Here is a 19441-nt window from a genome sequence, read left to right as displayed (position 1 = left end):
TTTCTGTGTCTCTCCCCTCAGCAACTGCAGGGGAGAGCACAGCCAGGGCCTCCTCCGGGCACAGAGGCAGCACTTGCACCGCCACCTTATTCCACACAGAGTGGGAATAACGGCCCAACAGCCAAGCAGGTTTAACCAACCGCAGTCCCAAGCTGGAGGAAGAAAACCTCTTCTTCCCAAATTGGTCCAGCTTTTTGGATTCCCTATCAGCTGGAGCGTGAGGAAAGGCAACTTTGGATGTGGAGGCTTGGACCATCAAGCTCTCAGGGGTGTGGTGCTGGGAGAGGAAAGTGGGGTCGCCTGGGCTGGGTGTGTGGAGTTGGGCAATCATCCTATCCACAGGCACCCCTGTGTTGGGCCTGGACCAGGTGCCCAAAGGATGTCTGTTAGGGCTTCATTGAACAGCAGCAGAGGCTCCGAAGAGCTTGCTACCAGCTGAAGCACCTCTGTCAGAAGGTTAGTCCTGACTGCCACCATAGGTAGCTCGCGGTGGAGAGCCTCGGCTGCCCTACACAACACCACTGCATAGGACGCTCCCTCCTCTGTAGCCACGGTGGGAGGAGGCAACATGCCTAGGTCTGGGGAGGTATCCAGACCACTAGCATCCCCCAGTTCCTCTCTCCAGTCCGGATCATAATCCAACTGCTCTGTTAAAGGGTCAACAATTCCTCCCCAGTCTTCCTCACCCTCCTCTGGCAGCCAATCTGCCTGAAAAGGGCCAGGGTGGAACACAGGCACGAAAGTACCCATTGGGGCCGGATACGGCGTCGGTTGACGCCGGTCCGGTTCCATGTCCACATTGGGCAGAAGCTGGGGTCGACGCCGGATGGGAGCCCAGCCGGCGTCGGCTGCGGACGTGGCTCCGGTGGAATCGGCGCCGGTGGAGGTGTAACGAGGTCGAACGCCGCCGATCCGGATCCAGGCCTGGATCCAAGGGGGCCCTGCGGTGCCGAGGCTGAAGCCGCCGGCATCGAAGGCCTAGGGCCCCCAGCCGAGTCCGCAGGGCCCGAAGGCTCACCGGCGGAGTCGGGCTGCCCAAAGATTGTATGCATCACTTCGTAAAATTGACGAACCTGGGCAAGGGTCGCTCCAGGTCCCGGGAAGGGAGGGAAGGCCGGAGTCCACCCTGTAGGCTCCGCATGGGGAGCAGTGGGTTGGGCACCACCTGTACCCTTTGTCGTGTCGGCCAACAGACGAGGGGAAGTCAAAGAGCGATGATGCTTCTTTGACTTCTTCTTATGCTTCGACTTACCTGACCCCGAGTGGGAAGATTTGGAAGAGGAGTGATGATGACTCCGCGACCGGTCCCTTGACCTCCCACGCGACCGGCGGGACCATGAGCGACGCGGAGCCGACTGCCGGGCCTCGAAGAGCTTTTCGGGACAGCTCCGGCAAAGAGTTCGGGCCATGGTTCGGCAGTCGGAGCACGACTTGAGGTAATGGTCGCGCTCCAGGCAGTAGAGGCACACGCGGTGCGGATCAGTCACCGACATCAGTCGGTAACCGGAACCGCATGCCTTGAAACCGGGCATCCCTCGTGCACCAGGAGTTGATGGACTCAAAAATCGAAGTCTACATAAGTCGAGAAAAAGTCAGTCAAAAATTGACTGGAGGTACCGCTTTTTCCGGATCTGCGCTTGCTGGCGCAGAAAAAGAAGGAACTGATGTCAGCGCGCGAGGGCGGTGTCTACGAAGCTACCGCAACGTCATCCCGGCGACCACGATGCAGAGACTGAACGCGGAGTCGACCGACGCCACCATCCGATGCGCTGGGGTACTGTTGACAAAAAAATTCCAGATCCAGTCTGACGCCTGGGGGTAATTCTAAGGTAAGGATTCTATAACTAACTGTTTCTTTCAGATTTTTAGTTTACAGCTGATTAGAGGTGTTAAATTAGAGTTTAAAGACTAGTACACAGCTGTGAACTGTGCTGGTTCTGCAAAAATAATTTGTCACTTGGCTTGTAGTTTGTTGCACCACAGTGGTGTTGTGGCACCAGCTCTTGCATTGTGGATGGAACACTGCAAGGCATTCACAATCACCCGGAAACTGAACACCAGTGCCAGCAGCAAGGCCGGGTCATCAGAGGGCTCCAGGGACTCCAGCAATGCTGGGTCACAGGGTGCTTCAGGGCCAGTACCATAACTGACCGCGAAACAAAATGAAGGGTCAGAGTAACAGGAAGGGTCAACTAAAAACAACCATAGTGCAGTAGAAACTTGGAAACTTACATCTGCACAAGGGAAACGACAATCACCTGCACCCAGAAAGCTCCCTCTATGGCGGGTGGGCGGTGTCAGTATCCCGCCCGTGAGTGAACAGATGTGGAAGGCCTGCAGAAGGCCTGGCATAAGGACAGGCGTGGGCAGAGCATCAGTTCTTCAAGCAGAGGACCACTTCCACGCTAATGACAAAGCCAGCTCGTCATGGGCGTTACCTGCGCTGCGCTCATGACGAGCTGGCTTTGTCATGTAAAGTGGGATTTATGAACATTCAGCACACAGCGGGAAAACCCGCTAGCACTGTAGTGGTTAAGGGGAGGAGAAGGTCATAAGGACGAGTTGTATTAAAGACTACTACTGTGTGCAGAGGATGGGGAATGAGACCAATTCACATTGCCTGGGTGGTGAAGAAAGGGCCTTGGCGTGATCTGTAGGAAATCGGAAGATGATACATTGAGGGGCATTTGAAGGTAAAAAGGGGGTAATGTGACATACGAATCTTACATGCCTAACGCCGTTCAGCTGGAGTAGGAATAAAGTACTGAACCCATCATCAGGACCCATTATCTGTGTCTCAGAAAAACCTTGGTAGCAATGGACAAAAACCAAGGGCTTGAGCGATATAACACTGTGTCACCCAAAATAAGCTTTTGACAACCAAGAAGACACGTCTCCTCATTTCTGAGGTCACTGACTTTAGTTACTATATTTACAACATGTAGATGATTGAGTGCCTGAGCCAGCATAAGTGAATAAATGAGATCCACACTTGCAAGTGGAAGATCCCGAACCCTTCACACCTCTTGGGAACAATACCTATGCCACATGCAAGGCTAGCAGCTTCAAAGGAAGCACACAATGTCCTGAATGGATTGAAGAGAGTAACCTGCACTCACTGCTGGAGCACTACGAGTAAACCGATCCATCATGCCATGGCGTCTGCTAAGAAATGATTTATTTCAGACTCTGCCTCTACTGCTCTGTGGGACACCCTAGGACAGCGGAGGCAGATGGTGACAGATTTGAATTCTGAAATGGTTTGGACTGAATTGATCACAGGTGAAAGGCCAAATAGAGGATCCTTAAACAGAGGAAGGTCTCCACCATGTTGGAATATTACTTGTGAAGGGTGCTGGTAAGATGTTCGTGCCATTACCGAACAAGATTTGTCTCAACACTGAAGTTACATTGAGACTGTGTAGAGTGGGAATATTTTAGAACAGGGAAAGACACTTTCCTTATCTGGTTCACAAGGATATTTGGACCAACCTTGCTAGGGACAGCTGATTGTCTGCTCGTAAGCATCGCCTCTACGCTGCAGGAAGGGCTCCTGAGACTTCATTAGTGGTGTGAAGTCTCTTAAAGCTGATTTCATAAAGACTGAGGTATTTAGGATCAGTCTTAAGTACCAAAAACTTGGTATCTTTTTGGGCACCAGCACAAACACTTAGAAGTTATTACTTCTACTCATGTAATACAAGTCTACACACTTAAAAGCCTCCAACATCAGCACAGAAAGGCTGCTGGCAGCACCCAGGAAACCAACTTCCCGTCAACTTGACAGACAAGTTGCCCACCTTCGGTAACACCTTATCTGGTACAGACTATATCAAGCCCCAGATTCCTTGCCTTAGAATATTCCCTAGGCTTCAGACAGGACCCGGAAATTTTTAGTGAGCAATATCGCCAGTAGGTGGCGTCGTTCTGCTCCACATGGCATCATCTGCACTGGAATTGCTGTTTGTGGTTCCTATATAGGCACCACCCATGTGCGCTGACTTTCAGTTTCTTTTTGCAACTTTCCACTCTAGAAGCGCAAAGCCATGAAGTACACTGACCACTGGTGTGGAAAACTAGGAACCTGAAAGGGAAGTACTTTGTCCCTAGAAGTCTGTTCGCAGGGCAGAAAGGATGGTGGGTGGGTAAGGAATCTGTGGCTAGATAGGGTCTCAACCAGCTAAGGCATTACCAAAGGTAGGTAACTTGTTTATCTGATAGAATTCTATGCATATTCCTATCCTTAGAATAGATACCCACGCAATATCTCCCTGGAGGTGGGTCGGTGACCAATTTCAAATGAGAAAGTCCTGCAGGATTGAATGGAAAAATGCCCAGCTCTACAGACCTGACTGTGGAGACAGTAATGTTTGGTGAAAATGTGCAATTAGGCCCACGTTGCCACCTGGCATATATCCAGGATCAGAACTCCACAAGCTAATGCAGTGCTTGCAGTTTTAGCTCTGGTGGAATGAGTACGCATATCCTCCGGGTTGCTTCTTGGCCAAATGCGTAGCAGACTTTGATGCAGAATACAATCAATCAGGAGATGGCCCATCCTTTCTTCGCTCCAACATACCCTCCGAAGAGTTAGTCATCCACCCGGAACTCTTTTGTGCAGTCAAGGTAAAACGACAAAGCTCTTTTTGAGTCCAGGCGGTGAAGTTGAACCTCTTCCTCAGAGGGATGAGGCGGAGAGTAAAAAGTAGGCAGAGTGACGGTTTGGCCTACGTGAATTGGAGTGACCACTTTCGGAAGAAAGCACTCATATGAAGCACCAGTTTGTCTGGGTAGATGTTAAGATAAGGAGGTTTGGATGACAAGGCCTGAAGTTCACTGATCCTCTGGGTAGATGTGACTGCCACAAGAAAGGTTGTCTTGATGGTAAGGAGCCTGAGTGGACAATTGTGCAGAGGCTCAAAGGAAGGGAGCACCCATAGGGAAGTTGAGGATGAGATTGAGATCCCACTGGGGCATAACGAAGGTAGTGGGAGGGAACATATGTTGCAAACCTTTCAAAAATCTATGTAAAATAGGGGATTGGAAAACGGAAGGTTGGTCAGGCAACAGAGGAAAAGCAGAAATTACAGATAGATCTGCCTGAAGAGTGCCCAAAGCAAAGTCCTGCTGGGCAAAGGAAAGGACAAATAGGAGCACCAGAGAAAGGGGATAAATGTGTCTTTCTGAATGCTATACCACAAATTTAGCCCATGGCAGGCGTAAACCATCTTGGTAGAGTGATGCCTGGCTGCCAAGATAACATTACAAACTTTGGGCGGATGGTCGAAGGCTATCAACTGCCGCTGCTCCATTTCCATGCAAGAAGGCAGAGCGTTGACAGGTTCAGGTGGAGAAACCTCTGCTGCTGCTGTGACAGAAGATCCTCCCACATGTGAAGCCTGATCGGAGGACCAATGGCTATACTCCACAGTTCGGGAAATCAGGCTCTCACAAAGATGACTTGGGCCTGGTCGTTCCCGATCTTCTTGAGAACACTGGGCTGGAGTGGTATGGCCGAAAGGCGTACAGGAGGCCTGAGCTCCACTCATGCCAATAAAAGTCTCTGAGCGAGATTGCCTTGGAAACTCCAGCATGCAGAACTGCTGACATAGTGCATTTTCGGCAATGGCGAACAGATCTAACCAAGGTTCTCCCCCTTACTGAATCCATCGGATGGAGACACCATTTGTGATCTGCTAGGCACCTTCGGATGAGTTTGCCAGTCTGGCTTTCAGAGAACCCACCAGATGTTGAACCACCAGGGAAATGCCCTGCTGCTGTTCCAGCCATGTCCAGAGATGCAGGGCCTCTAGACAAAGGGCCCATGACCCTACCTGCTCTTCTTATTGCAGTACCACATGGCAGTGGTGTTGCCCATAAAACCTGCAATAGCCTTCCCTGGATGGATGGTAGAAAGGCTTTCAATACCAATCGGAAGGGTCAGAGTTCCAACAGGTTCCAACAGGTTGATGTGGGTCCGGATTCCACAGGAGAACAGAGTCCTCTTATTTTTGTACCTCTCCCAGATGGCCGCCCCATCCCAGGAGTGACGCATCTGTCACTACTATCAAATCTGGTTGGGCAAGGGAGAGGGGTCAGCCGCTGACCCAGTCCCGTTTCGTAAATGACCGCTGCAGATCCTTCGCAGTTTCCTCTGAGATCTGGACCATGTTGGAGAGATTCCCCTGATGCTGAGCCCACTGGAACTTCAGAGCCCACAAATGCCAATGCACATGTGTCACAAGCAGGATGCAGGAGGCCGGGAGGTCCAGCAGCCTCAGAGCGAGTCTCACCAAAATCTAGGAGAGAGGCTGAAACATCGTTATCACTGAATATCCTGGACTCACCATTCGGAGGATAGGCCAGAAAATTCACTGTGTCCAGAACAGCTCAGATGAAAGTGAGTGTCCAATTGGGAGTCATGTGTGACTTCGGCACGTTGATAGTAAACCCCAGTGAATGCAGGAGGTCCGCCATAGTCTGGAGGAGGGGATGACCGCCTGAGGAGAACTCGCCTTAAAGAGCCAGTCGTCAAGATAGGGACAGACTGGCACCCCTGATCTTCGCAGATGAGTTGCAACCACTGCCATCACCTCGGTGAACACCCTAGAGGTGCTGCTAAAGCCATAAGGGAGCCCAGCGAACTGAAAATACTTGTGGTCAACCGTGAATCTTAGGTAGCGCCTATGGGCCGGCAAGTTGATGGGAATGTGAAGTATACATCCTGCAAGTCCAACCCTGCCATCCAGTCTCAGGGTCCAGGGCAGACGGGACCTGAGCCAGAGTGAGCATCTTGAATTTCCCCTTCTTGAGGAAGGAATTGAGAAAGTGTAGGTTGAGGATAGGATGAAGGCCTCTGTCCTTCTTGGGCACCAGAAAGAAGTAGGAATAGCAACCAAAGCCTATTTCTGGCGCCAGCAGTCTCTCTATGGCTCCTTTGGCCAAAAGAGTTGTCACTTCCTGGTGAAGAAGGGATTGGTGGTACTCCAACAGCATGTCGTAAATGGGTGGCATGGAGGAAGGGGAAGTCATGAAGGGGAGGGATTAGCACCTTCAGGCAATCTGCAAAACCCACCTGCCTGATGTTATGGACTGGCAGCGAGGCAGGTGATGGTGAACCTTGCCACAGACTGGGTGCCCATGATGATACGTCGGCAGACTAGGAGGGTTTGGAGGCTGCGGCTACAGGAGTGTTGGTGGACTGACTTGACCACTGGTCCCCTGACCCACGCGCGGCTGGTAGGAACCGCATCCACGACCACACAGAGGCTGGCGAGCTTGCGTGCCGCAGAGACTGGTTGGGTAAAGCCATGGTTGCACTCACTTCCGTGGCCACAAAAGGAGTGAAAGGCAGACTGACGGTGATGAGGGGCCAAAGAAAGCCCCAAGGGCCTGGCCGTAGCCTTGCTGTCCTTAAAGCACTCCAACGCCGATTCTGCATTGTCTCCGAAGATACAGAGCCATCAAAGGGCATGTCCATGAGTGAGTACTGGACATCCCCAGAAAAAACAGCCGTCATCAACCAGGTGTGGCTTCACAGGGCTACTGTCAACAAAACTGCTCTGCCTAGTGAGTCAGTGGTGCCAAGTCCACAATGGATGGTGAGCTTTGTGGCATCCCTCCCATCGGCAATAGCCTGGTAGAGCATGGCTCGAGCCTCCTCCAGGACAGTTAACAACATCTTCGCAACTTTGTCCCCAACCACATGGGAATTGTAGCCTAAAAGGCACACTGTGTTCACAGACCGTAGAGCCAGGCTGGCAGCAGAAAATATCTTCTTGCCAAGACTTTACAGCCTCTAGGATTCCTTGCCCGGGGGTGCAGTAAGGAATGCACCAGAATTGAAGTGGGACGCGAAGGTTTGGGCCACCATGCTCTCTGGGGTAGGGTGTTGGGCATGGAAATTTGAGTTCCTGGAGCAGGGCGGTGGGTAATTATCCTATTAACAAGAACCCCTGTGCGGGGCTTGAACCAGGTCCCAAGCAGGACGTCAGTAAGTGCCTCACTGAAAGGGAGAAGTGGTTCTGATGGGGACATTCTCAGCTGAAGCACTTCTGTTAAGACATTTGTCTTAACGGTCACCAAGGGCAAGCTAAGTTCCAGGAACCTCAGATGACCTCTGTACCACCATTGCAAAAGAAACTCCATCCTCTGTAGCCACAGTAGGGGGAGAAAGCATGCCAAATTCTTCAAGAAGTATTCAGTTCACTGCCTTCACCCAGATCCTGAGCCCAGTCCAGCTGTTCTTCATAAGACTGGTATTCTTCAGAGTCAAGCGACCCCTCCTAGCCTACCAGAGTCCTAGCCCGTAAGGACAGGGCTCAGGCTCTGGGTGCCTCTGGCTCCTTTTCAGAGTAGAGGATAAGAATGGGGATGGCTCCCGTGGTGTTGGCCTTTGGATCGGTATCGGTGAAGGTTGAGGTTGAGGTGGCATGACTGGTGCCGATCTGGATCCATCTGTGCATCCTAGAAGCCCGACTGGTGCCGGAGCTGCCAGCGGTGGATCCAGTAAGGGACAGTAGCGGCTCCTGGAGGGAGTGCTGCAGGGTGGGGCAGGGGCACTTGAGGGGCAGGGTGCGGGGTAGTAAACTACGGCACACGGCCGAACCGAGGTAAGTACATAAATAAATAAATCGAATTACACTGCGGACGTTGCAACGCCAAATGACTTACAGAACTAAAATAATCAAAATTTCCCAGAAAATCCAAAGTCGCTGCATAGCATTCGATATGGCTACCAGAGCAAAATGTATTTTCTGATGCCTCTATATTATTCAAGCGAGGTTTTGCTTGGGAAGCACCCACCCATTTGTGGCAATTCCCCACCACTAAAACATTTTTCCCTCCTTGATCATGGGCAAACTCTTTTGCAGAGATACTTTTTGCTACATTCTCTATACGTTTGTCAAACGAGGTCAAAGATATTAGCGATCAAAAATACTTTTCTTACAGAATAAGAGTCTCAACCACAGATGTAAAGTCACTGAGTTCAACTCCTTTGGTTAAGAGTATAGAGAGAAACTACCTAATGGCAGCCATTTTGCTTGTCTGCACAAGTCCTATGGTTTTGTCTCAAGCTGTATATAACGAGGCAGCCTACTGAAAAACTGTGCTACATTCACAGTCTCTAATATTCATGACATGAGCAGCGCAGTCCTAAACCACAATTCCATACTTACATTGCGCGTCCTAAACCATATTTCCACTCTGAAAAGGATCATGGTGCATAGTGGCACCAGGGAGACAGAATGACAAAATGGAAGGACACATGCGACACTGTAGAGTGTTGCCAAGGTCCAAACATCAATGTCTTTTTAATATAACCATGTTTATATATGACTTGTTAATACAATTTGTAACGGTTCAATTTTATCCATGCTGTTCAACATTGGTTCATCTCGGTCTCCTTGGAAAATTGTTTGATTTTGTATTCCCCTGTGGTGTCACCATAGATTATTAAACTTCTAAAACGCCCTCACGGTTATTTTATGATCTAAGATGTCCATGCAGACCTGGGCAGGGGCTAGTATAGCCTACGTTCTGTATTGCGAGCAAGCTTCAGTAGTTTTCTGCGCAATCAAACTCACCTGGCACTAGGATGGTAATAGCGGTCTGAACGGCCTTCCGGATTATGCTGTCCAGCGCAAACATCCAATGTGGCTTAATGTTATGGTTCCTGAGGACCTTGTTGACCTGGTGGAAGATAACGCATTATATACATCATTCGAGTTCCTTTGCACTAAGCGGTGCTGAAGGCATTTACAGCTAGCAATTGATTATGTTGGATAAAATGGAACGTTTTTCATAGGAAGGTGAAGTTAGTTTAACAAAAAAAAAAACACTAAGGAAAATGAAATCAGTACATCAAACACAGTATCTACTCCCTAAATAAAATGTACACTGCATTTAGAGAAATAACAGCCACATAATGCAAAAAGGAGCACGGATATAGTGAAATAACAGTCACTATGGCATAATGCAACAAGCATTTGCTATGCAATAGGTCTCGCATTAGGAAAGTTTGATCTATTGGTATTGTAAATGACAAATATTTTATGTGTTGGTTTTGAAAATAGCGTAATTAATAGCTTTGTCGTTTACAATGCCAATATTTTTAACTTTCGCAAACGTGACACCTATAGCATTTGTAATGCAATATGAGTTGTATTTACATGACTTATTTTTTTTAATAATTAATACTTAAATAAAAGTTATTGTAATTTATAATGGCAATAGCTTAAATTTTTGTAAATAACTTTTGGGAAGATTATGTTCATTGTATTTTATTGTGCTGAAAATCCAAGAACAGCAGTGAAATATTAACATCTTTTTGTGACATTTGTAATAAAGCTTGAAACATTGAGAGAACATATTAGAACCAGTTGTTGAATGGTTGCACAGAGTGGTGCTGTGGCGTTCATGGGTGCTGAGTGATGCTGTGGCGTTCATGGGTGCTGAGTGATGCTGTGGCGTTCATGGGTGCTGAGTGATGCTGTGGCCTTCAGTGGTGCTGAGTGATGCTGTGGCCTTCAGTGGTGCTGAGTGATGATGTGGCATTCAGTGGTGCTGTGGCTTTGAGTGGTGCTGAGTGATGCTGTGGCTTTGAGTGGCGATGAGTGGTGCTGTGGCATTGAGTGGTGCTGTGGCGTTGAGTGGTGCTGTGGCATTGAGTGGTGCTGTGGCGTTGAGGGGTGCTGTGGCGTCGAGGGGTGCTGTGGCGTCGAGTGGTGCTGTGGCGTCGAGTGGTGCTGTGGCGTCGAGTGGTGCTGTGGCGTCGAGTGGTGCTGTGGCGTTGAGTGGTGCTGTGGCGTCGAGTGGTGCTGTGGCATCGAGTGGTGCTGTGGCGTTGAGGGGTGCTGTGGCGTTGAGGGGTGCTGTGGCGTTAAGGGGTGGTGCTGAGTGGTGCTGTGGTGCTGAGTGGTGCTGTGGCGTTGAGTGGTGCTGTGGCGTGGAGTGGTGCTGTGGCGTTGAGTGGTGCTGTGGTGTTGAGTGGTGCTGTTGCTTTGAGTGGTGCTTTGAGTGGTGCTGTGGCGTTGAGTGGTGCTGAGTGATGATGTGGCATTGACAGATGCTGTGGCGTTGAGTGATGCTGTGGTATTGAGTGATGCTGTGGTATTGAGTGATGCTGTGGCGTTGAGTGATGCTGTGGCGTTGAGTAATGCTGTGGCGTTGAGTAATGCTGTGGCGTTGAGTAATGCTGTGGCGTTGAGTAATGCTGTGGCGTTGAGTAATGCTGTGGCGTTGAGTAATGCTGTGGCGTTGAGTAATGCTGTTGCGTTGAGTAATGCTGTTGCGTTGAGGGGGGCTGTGGCGCTGAGGGGGCTGTGGCGTTGAGTGGTGCTGTGGCGTTGAGTGGTGCTGTGGCGTTGAGTGGTGCTGTGGCGTTGAGGGGTGCTGTGGCGTTGAGGGGTGCTGTGGCGTTGAGGGGTGCTGTGGCGTTGAGGGGTGCTGTGGCGTTGAGGGGTGCTGTGGCGTTGAGGGGTGCAACACCAGCAATTCTATCAGCATAGAGCAGCAAGATTAATGCAATACAAACCAAAAGAAATAACAAAATCTACCCTACAGATTCAGATATACCACCAAGCAGGCTTGCAAACGGAACACTGAGCGTGTTCAGGTTAAGTACCGGCTTCGAGGCCAGAAACGTGCACATGCTACGTTCGGCGGACATCTGCTAAATGCTGTTCTCGCTTGACTAGGTAAGTTAATGGACACAGTGGGGGGCCCTGCATTGTCTGGAAAAGTAAATCGAGCTGCCTTTGAAGTGTGGCTCAGCCGTGAGGAGGCATAAAAGGTTGATTGTATTAAATAAAAGCCTCGCAGATAATGTAGCCCAAGCCTGAATTGCTGTCCAGTTAAGCAGAGCCCATGAGGAATGTGAATGAGTACTACGCAAAGTAAACTGCAAATGACATTTCGCAAATAACAATTCGTAAGAATGAATGTTTATGCGCTCTGGTGACACGAGAACATACATTTACACATAAAATGTATGATGAGTTCATTATGGCTGCAGATTAAGCTCGCATGCGTCGTAAAACAATGAGGTAACATGAGGAATTGTAGAAGTGCGGCTCGGCGGTGAGGAGACATACAAGGTTGATTAAAAACTAACGTTAGCAAAAAAAGCGCACACAATGCTCGTAAAAGGATTGTGTGAAACGCACAGTAGTTGGATACGAAGCTATAATGAAATGAGATGCCTAATAAAGGTAGGAAAGAGATACAAACTTGTAGTGTGATGGGGGACATAGCAAAGTGGCTCAATAAGAGGACAGCATCTGCAAACAAATAACGCTAGTTTTGTGAATAGTGATACTACGTACGTAATGGACCCTAAAGTTGTAGTGAAATGTTTGCAAACAAGTACGGAGTAGTAGTTTGTTAAAATATTTCATAAGAGGCTTAGAATGGTGGAGCAGTCATCACGAGAACTCTCGGGAGTGATAGGGATGAAAGCGCTAGCGGCAAATGGTGACCTGCAGAGCGCGTGAAAAACAATCACTTCAGAGCAGCGCATTGCTTTGAAGTCTCATGGCGGGGGCGGGGGAGCAGTTTGGGAGGCAAACGAGCATATGGGGACGGGGTGTGAGGCCAAGCGCGCGCCTGGCGAAGCGTCACACTTCAGTAGACAACATGCATTGGGAGGAATCCGCTTGTTCAATAGTGTTGTTTCCCCTGCAATAGTTCAGAGCTATAAATAGCTCGACCTAAAAAGGGAGCACTGATGCAGTGAAATAACACAGTCACTATGGCATAATGCACAAGGAGCACTGATGTAGTGAAATAACAGTCACAATGGCATAATGCAACAAGCATTTGCAATGCAATAGGTCTCGTATTTACAAGAGTTTGAGCTATTGGCATTGTAAATGACAATGCCTTTTATTTATGTGTTTTGATAACCTGCAAGCCGTGCGTAAACATGCACTTTGTACTTAGTCGTTGCTTACGAGAAGCAAGGATGACCGTAACTGCTCCTGTTTTACTGCCACCCTTGCTTCTAGTAAGTAAGGACTATAAATACAAAGGGCGTGTTTAAGCACCACTTGCAGGTTTTCAAATCACATAAATAAAAGGCATTGTCCTTTACAATGCCAATAGCTCAAACTCTCACAAATGCAAGATATATTGCATTGCAAAGGCTTGTTTTAATTAGTTCAAAGAACTCATGGACAGCATTAGTGAACTTTGTAATCCCCCTGGGAAGGTTAACAGGCAGTGCCAGCCCTGAGGGATTGTCACCAGCTGCTCTCTGAAGACCAGGTGCATATCTGGCCATTTCTACAGGTGTTAGTTCTGATTTGAGGGAAAGGAAGTGATTAAGTAAGCTTGCACTGATAAAGCCAAGAGGTCTAGAGATTATGTAGAGTATGGACACAAAAGAACAATACACATGCAGATATACTGCTACACACACACACACACACACTGTGAGAAGTTGGCCTGATGTGCAGTGCTCACTATTCTAGTGATCACTATATATCAGTCCAAACAACCTTTATTGATGATTGGTTGTAAGTCAACCTTATAGACCAGCTATCCTAGTAGCATGGATACGAGCAGTCTAAGGCTAAGACTCTAGAGGGCGTGTTAAGCCAGCTGTTTTACCATCACATTACCCCTTGAACACCCAGTGAAAGGACACCACACAAGTGTTATGAAAATAAACAATGTATTTATTAGAATCACAACAACCCTGTACTCTTTATGAGGACAGGGTGCTAAGCACACAACAAAACTCTTATGAAAATACTTAAGTTAGCACGTTATACACAAATGCCCGAGGGGCACGAAAAACCATATACTCTAAAAGTGGAATGCGAATTACTAGCAGGTAAGTAACAGTACTAGTAGGCTTTGGAATCGCTAGGACTTGACTAGGGAATCGTTAGATTACTACTAGGAGGCCCAGGGGACTCGGGTGTAGCGTGTGCACTCTCACGCGGGATGCGGGACAAAGTCTATGGGAGCTAGAATTCACAAAGTTAGTGTTCACGGGCGAACCCGACCTGGTAGGGAGAAAACGACAGTGGATCCTGACCCTTGGATAGTGAGGCTATGCTGGGACACCGAAGTGCCGAAGTTACCTAGCCCAGGGGCTGCAGCTGCATAGGTCTGAAAAGACGTCGGGAATCCTCGTGCCGGACCAGGAGCCTGGAAGGAAGAAGTTGCTGGCAGGCGACCAGTGAAGGAAAGTTCGATGGATCCAAGCCTGGATCAAGGAAGAAGGAAACCTGAAAGCAGAGGGGACCAAGTTCTTGAATCACTAGCCAGTGATTAAGTGGGCACCAGGATGGCACCGGGCGAAGTCACCGCAGTCAGGTGAGTGGGCGCTGCAGTCTCTCGGACCAGGAGGCGTTGTCGGCGACCAGGATGGAGGTGCGAGCTGTCCCACGAAGGTTCTTGCTGTCGACGTCGCTGGACCCAGGATTGGGCAACAAGTCTTGGCAAATGCAAGGCCCACGCGGTGGACCTGCTCTGGGAGGACTCCCAGCAGCAGGAGGGCAGACTTGTGTCTCGGTGGCAGCATCCATTTTGTGGATGCTAAGGCTCTGTCTGACTTTTAACCGGGTTATAGGTTACATGCATGTCGTGTCCCTCTAGAAGGGTGGAATGCTAACCCCGTCGCCAGAATTGGCGAGGGGTTAGTATTCCAATTCGTATGACACCTTACTCGACATGTTTTGATAAAGCGATACCAGAGTTGGCATTTAACCGCGAGGATTATAATGCACTTAAGAGTATATGGTATGCGATATCATGGAAACGGCTAAGGGATAGATCCCGAAAGCCGCAGACAGGCTCAGCTCATGCCAGAGCACCATCTCACACAATTCCAAGCACTCTGCCTTCAGGATTGTTAAGGCCTGCCATAGGAGTGACTGATAGGAGATCTGTGTGTCCATTTTAGGGTTAGATATAGGTATACTATATCTAAAGCAAAGGGTGAGTACACCACCTTGCCCCAGCTGTCGTGCAGCCAGTTGTGTCAGTTTTAGTTGGTCAATCCAGGGGTGGCATAATACATGCTTCAGCCCCTGGGAGACTTCTGGGTGCACCTCAGCCCTGGGAACAGGGACTTGGAGAGGGCCCAGTGCCAATTCAGTACCTGAGTACAATTTGGATAGAGAGAACAGCTAGGCTGTGGGTCTGATTAGCAGGCCCACAGCCAGGGAAAGTCGTAAACCAGTGCAGCAAAAAGCAAAAATCTGGGTGATCATAGGATTGCAGACCCTACTCTCCTACATGACCCCCCCCAAAACTTTGGGACAATAAACTAACCTTGACCAGGTGAGTCTTCTTGCTCTAAGTGGAAATACCTGGAGAGCCCATCAGCATTGCTGTGATCAGTACCAGGTCTATGCTCCACTGTAAAATCCATCCCCTGTAGGGAAATGGACCACCTAAGCAGTTTGGGGTTTTCACCCTTCATCTGATTTAGCCACAAGAGGGGCTTATGGTCTGTCTGAATGGTGAAGTGAGTGCCAAACAAGTAGGCCCTCAGCTTCTTCAGGGCCCAGACCACAGCAAAGGCCTCCCTCTCAATAGCTGGCCAATTTTTCTCTCTGGGTGTCAACCTTCTACTAATGAAAGCAATAGGCTGATCATTACCATCAAAATTCAGTTGAGACAGAACAGCCCCCACACCCAACTCAGAAGCATCTGTTTGGACAATGAATGGCTTGGAGTAATCTGGACTCTTTAGGATAGGTGCTGTGCACATGGCCTGCTTTAGGTCATTGAATGCTTTCTGACAGCTTGCTGTCCACTGAACTTTCTTTGGCATCTTCTTGCTTGTCAGGTCATTAAGAGGGGTCACTATGGACCCATAATTTCTGACAAACTTCCTATAGTACCCAGTCAGGCCCAAGAAAGCTCGAACTTGAGTCTGGGTGATTGGAGGAGTCCAGTCCTTGATGGCCTGTATCTTACTCTCCAGTGGCTGAACCTGGCGTCCACCTACAAGGTGGCCCAGGTATACAACCTGTGTCTGCCCTATCTGGCACTTTGTGGACTTGATAGTGAGGCCTGCCTTTTGCAGAGCCTCTAACACTTTCCTCAGGTGGACCAGATGATCCTCCCAGGTGGAGCTAAAGACAGCAATATCGTCCAGATATGCTGCACAGAAGTCATCCAGCCCAGTGAGGACTTGATTCACCAACCTTTGGAAGGTGGCAGGTGCATTTTTCAATCCAAAGGGCATTACCACAAATTGATAATGCCCTCCAGGGGTAGAAAATGCTGTCTTGGGTTTGGCTTCCTCAGCTAACCTGATTTGCCAATACCCAGCTGTCAAATCAAATGTACTTAAGAAGTTGGCAGAAGCCAATCTATCTATAAGTTCATCTGCTCTTGGTATTGGGTGGGCATCAGTCTTAGTGACTGCATTGAGGCCTCTGTAGTCTACGCAAAACCTCATCTCTCTCTTACCACCCTGGGTGTGAGGCTTTGGCACTAGAACTACTGGGCTAGCCCAAGGGCTATCTGAGGGCTCAATGACTCCCAGTTCCAACATTTTCTGCACTTCAGTTTTGATGCAGTTTTTAACATGATCAGGCTGTCTGTAGATTTTACTCTTGACAGGCAGACTGTCTCCAGTGTCAACATCATGGGTACACCAATCAGTTTGGCTGGGTGTCAGAGAGAACATATGTCTGAAGGATTGCAGAACTTGCCTGCAATCCTGTTGCTGATGTTCAGTGAGGCTGCCACAAAAGACAACACCATCAACTGATCCATCATCAGGATTCTGAGTGAGCAGGTCTGGGAGAGGGTCACTCTCTTCCTCCTGTCCCTCATCTGTGGCCATGAGCAAGCTCATGTCCTTCCTGTCAACATATGCCTTGAGCCTGTTAACATGGAGCACTCTGAGAGGGCTCCTGGGAGTTCCAAGGTCCACCAAGTAGGTAACCTCTCCCTTTTGCTCAATGATGGTGTGGGGCCCAGACCATTTGTCTTTCAGAGCTGCTGGGGCCACTGGCTCCAGCACCCACACCTTCTGTCCTGGCTGGTACACAGTCAGAACAGCCTTTTGGTCATGCCAAGCTTTTTGAAGTTCTTGGCTGGCCTCAAGGTTTTTGGATGTCTTTTCCATATACTCAGCCATCCTGGAGCGGAGACCAAGTACATAGTCCACTATGTTGGTTGCAGGCTTTTTGAGAGGTCTCTCCCATCCTTCCTTCACCAAACACAGGGGTCCTCTTACAGGATGCCCATACAGAAGCTCAAAAGGGCTGTAGCCAACCCCCTTCTGTGGGACCTCTCTGTAAGCAAACAAGAGGCAGGGGATCAGGACATCCCATCTTCTCCTAAGAGTTTCAGGTAGTCCATGAATCATCCCTTTGAGGGTCCTGTTGAATCTCTCAACAAGCCCATTGCATTGTGGATGATAGGGTGTGGTGAACTTGTAGTTCACACCACACTCTTTCCACATGGCAGTCAGATATCCTGACATGAAGTTTGTACCTCTGCCAGAAACGACCTCCTTTGGAAAACCCACTCTGGAGAACACTCCAACTAGGGCTCTTGCCACCACAGGAGCTGTGGTGGTCCTCAGGGGAATAGCTTCAGGATACCTGGTGGCATGATCCACCACCACCAGTATAAACTTGTGCCCTGATGCTGTCTGGGGTTCCATTGGACCAACAATGTCAATCCCCACTCTTTCAAAGGGAACCCCCACCACAGGTAGTGGTATGAGGGGGGCCTTTGTTGTGCCACCTGACTTACCACTGGCTTGGCAAGTGACACAGGAGCGACAAAACTCCTTGGTATTCTCATTCATATGGGGCCAGTGAAAGTGTGAGACAAGCCTGTCCCAAGTCTTTGTCTGACCTAAATGACCTGCAAGGGGAATTTCATGGGCCAAGGTGAGAAGGAAACCTCTCAGAGGCAAGGGGATGACCAGCCTCCTGGTTGCACCAGGCTTGGGGTCTCTTGACTCAGAGTACAGGAGTCCATCTTCCCAGTATACCCTGTGGGCACCTGTGGCATTCCCTGCAGCCTCAGCAGCAGCCTGCTGTCTGAGGGGTTCAAGGGAAGGGCAGCTCAACTGTTCCTTCCCCAGGTCTGCTCTGGAGGGTCCCCCTGAGCCCAGAAACTCAACTTGATCAAGTTCAAGCTCTTTAGGCTCAGTTTCCCTCAGCTCTTCCAGATCAGCCTCCTCAGAGACTTGATCCTCAACCTGGGGCAAGGGGGAAGGCAAAGCCTTACCCTTACTGCTCTTCTTCTTGGAAGGTGTCTGGTCCATAATTTCAGGATCCAGCACCTGTTCAGTGGGGCATCTTCTGGCCTGTGACCTAGTCACAGCAAGCACATGTGCTGGCAAGCCTAACATCTCCATGTGAGTCCTCTGCTCCACTTCTGACCATTGTGATGACTCCAAATCATTGCCCAACAAACAATCAACTGGGAGGTCTGAACTGACTACAACTTTCTTTTGTCCCTTCACTCCACCCCAGGAGAAAGCCACAATTGCCACACTATGACTAGTAGTGACATTGCTGGCATTGGTCACCAGGAAATCAGTACCTGGCATGATCTGTCCAGGGTCCACAAAGTTAGGTGTCACCATGGTGACACTGGCACAAGTGTCCCTATAGGCCTGAGCCATTTTGCCATTTATCAAAGGTGTCTGCCTGTATTTGCCCAAAGTATTGGGACTTATTTCAGGGGACATATCCATATCCCCTGTACAGACAAGGACAGCCTGAGTGAGTGTGCCAACTAAGTTGTCAGACCCCTCAGTACCCAAGGTTAACCCAACTAATGCCTTGGGAGGTACACTACCACTACTGACTGTACTAGGGGGTGCAGTTGCCTTAGGGGCTGTAGTGGCAGGAGTTTGTCCTCCTCTTTTGGTGCACTCACTAAACCAGTGAGATTTACTTTTGCAGTACTGGCACCACCTTTTTGACTGGCCTTCTTGAGTCTTCTTCTTGTGGGAAGCCTGACCCCCACCCTCTTTGGTTTGTTGGGGACCTGGTGAAGACTTCTGGTCATTTTGCTCATTCTTAACATTACCCTTCTGGTCTGCTTTCTTCTGACCACCCTGGTTCTGGTTCTGGTTCTGCTTGATCCTTGTCCTGACCCATTTGTCTGCCTTCTTTCCCAATTCTTGGGGAGAGGTCAGATCTGAATCAACAAGGTGCTGGTGCAGCAACTGGTTCTGACAATTGTTTAAAATTTGTTCTCTCATCATTAGATTATACAATCCTGTGTAATCTGTAACCTTGCTACCCAGCAACCAGCCCTCCAAAGCCTTAGTGGCACAATCCACAAAGTCAGACCAGTCCTGAGACTGAGTTTTCTGGGTGTCTCTGAACAGCAACCTGTACTGCTCAGTGGTTAAACCAAACCCATCAACCAGTGTATTCTTCAGGACCTGGTAATTGTTAGCATCCTCCACTCTTGTAGTGAGGAGCTTATCTCTACCTTT

The 19441-nt window shown here is 49.2% G+C and overlaps 1 protein-coding gene across 2 annotated transcripts in view; it reads right to left on the bottom strand.

Moving 5' to 3' along the window:
• MAP3K5 (mitogen-activated protein kinase kinase kinase 5) overlaps window positions 1-19441 on the bottom strand; it is a 1111277-nt gene that overhangs the window by 73781 nt on the left and 1018055 nt on the right. For both annotated transcript variants that reach the window (XM_078649188.1, XM_078649189.1), the window contains exon 25: window positions 9588-9693. In XM_078649188.1, the coding sequence (XP_078505314.1) occupies window positions 9588-9693 (106 nt within the window). The remainder of the gene's footprint in view (window positions 1-9587; window positions 9694-19441) is intronic.

This window comes from Lissotriton helveticus, chromosome 6 (genome assembly GCF_964261635.1).
Source record: "Lissotriton helveticus chromosome 6, aLisHel1.1, whole genome shotgun sequence".
NCBI classification, from domain to species: Eukaryota; Metazoa; Chordata; class Amphibia; order Caudata; family Salamandridae; genus Lissotriton; species Lissotriton helveticus.
The sequence above is the reverse complement of the archived record's forward strand: the minus strand, read 5'-3'. Positions and strand labels throughout refer to the sequence as shown.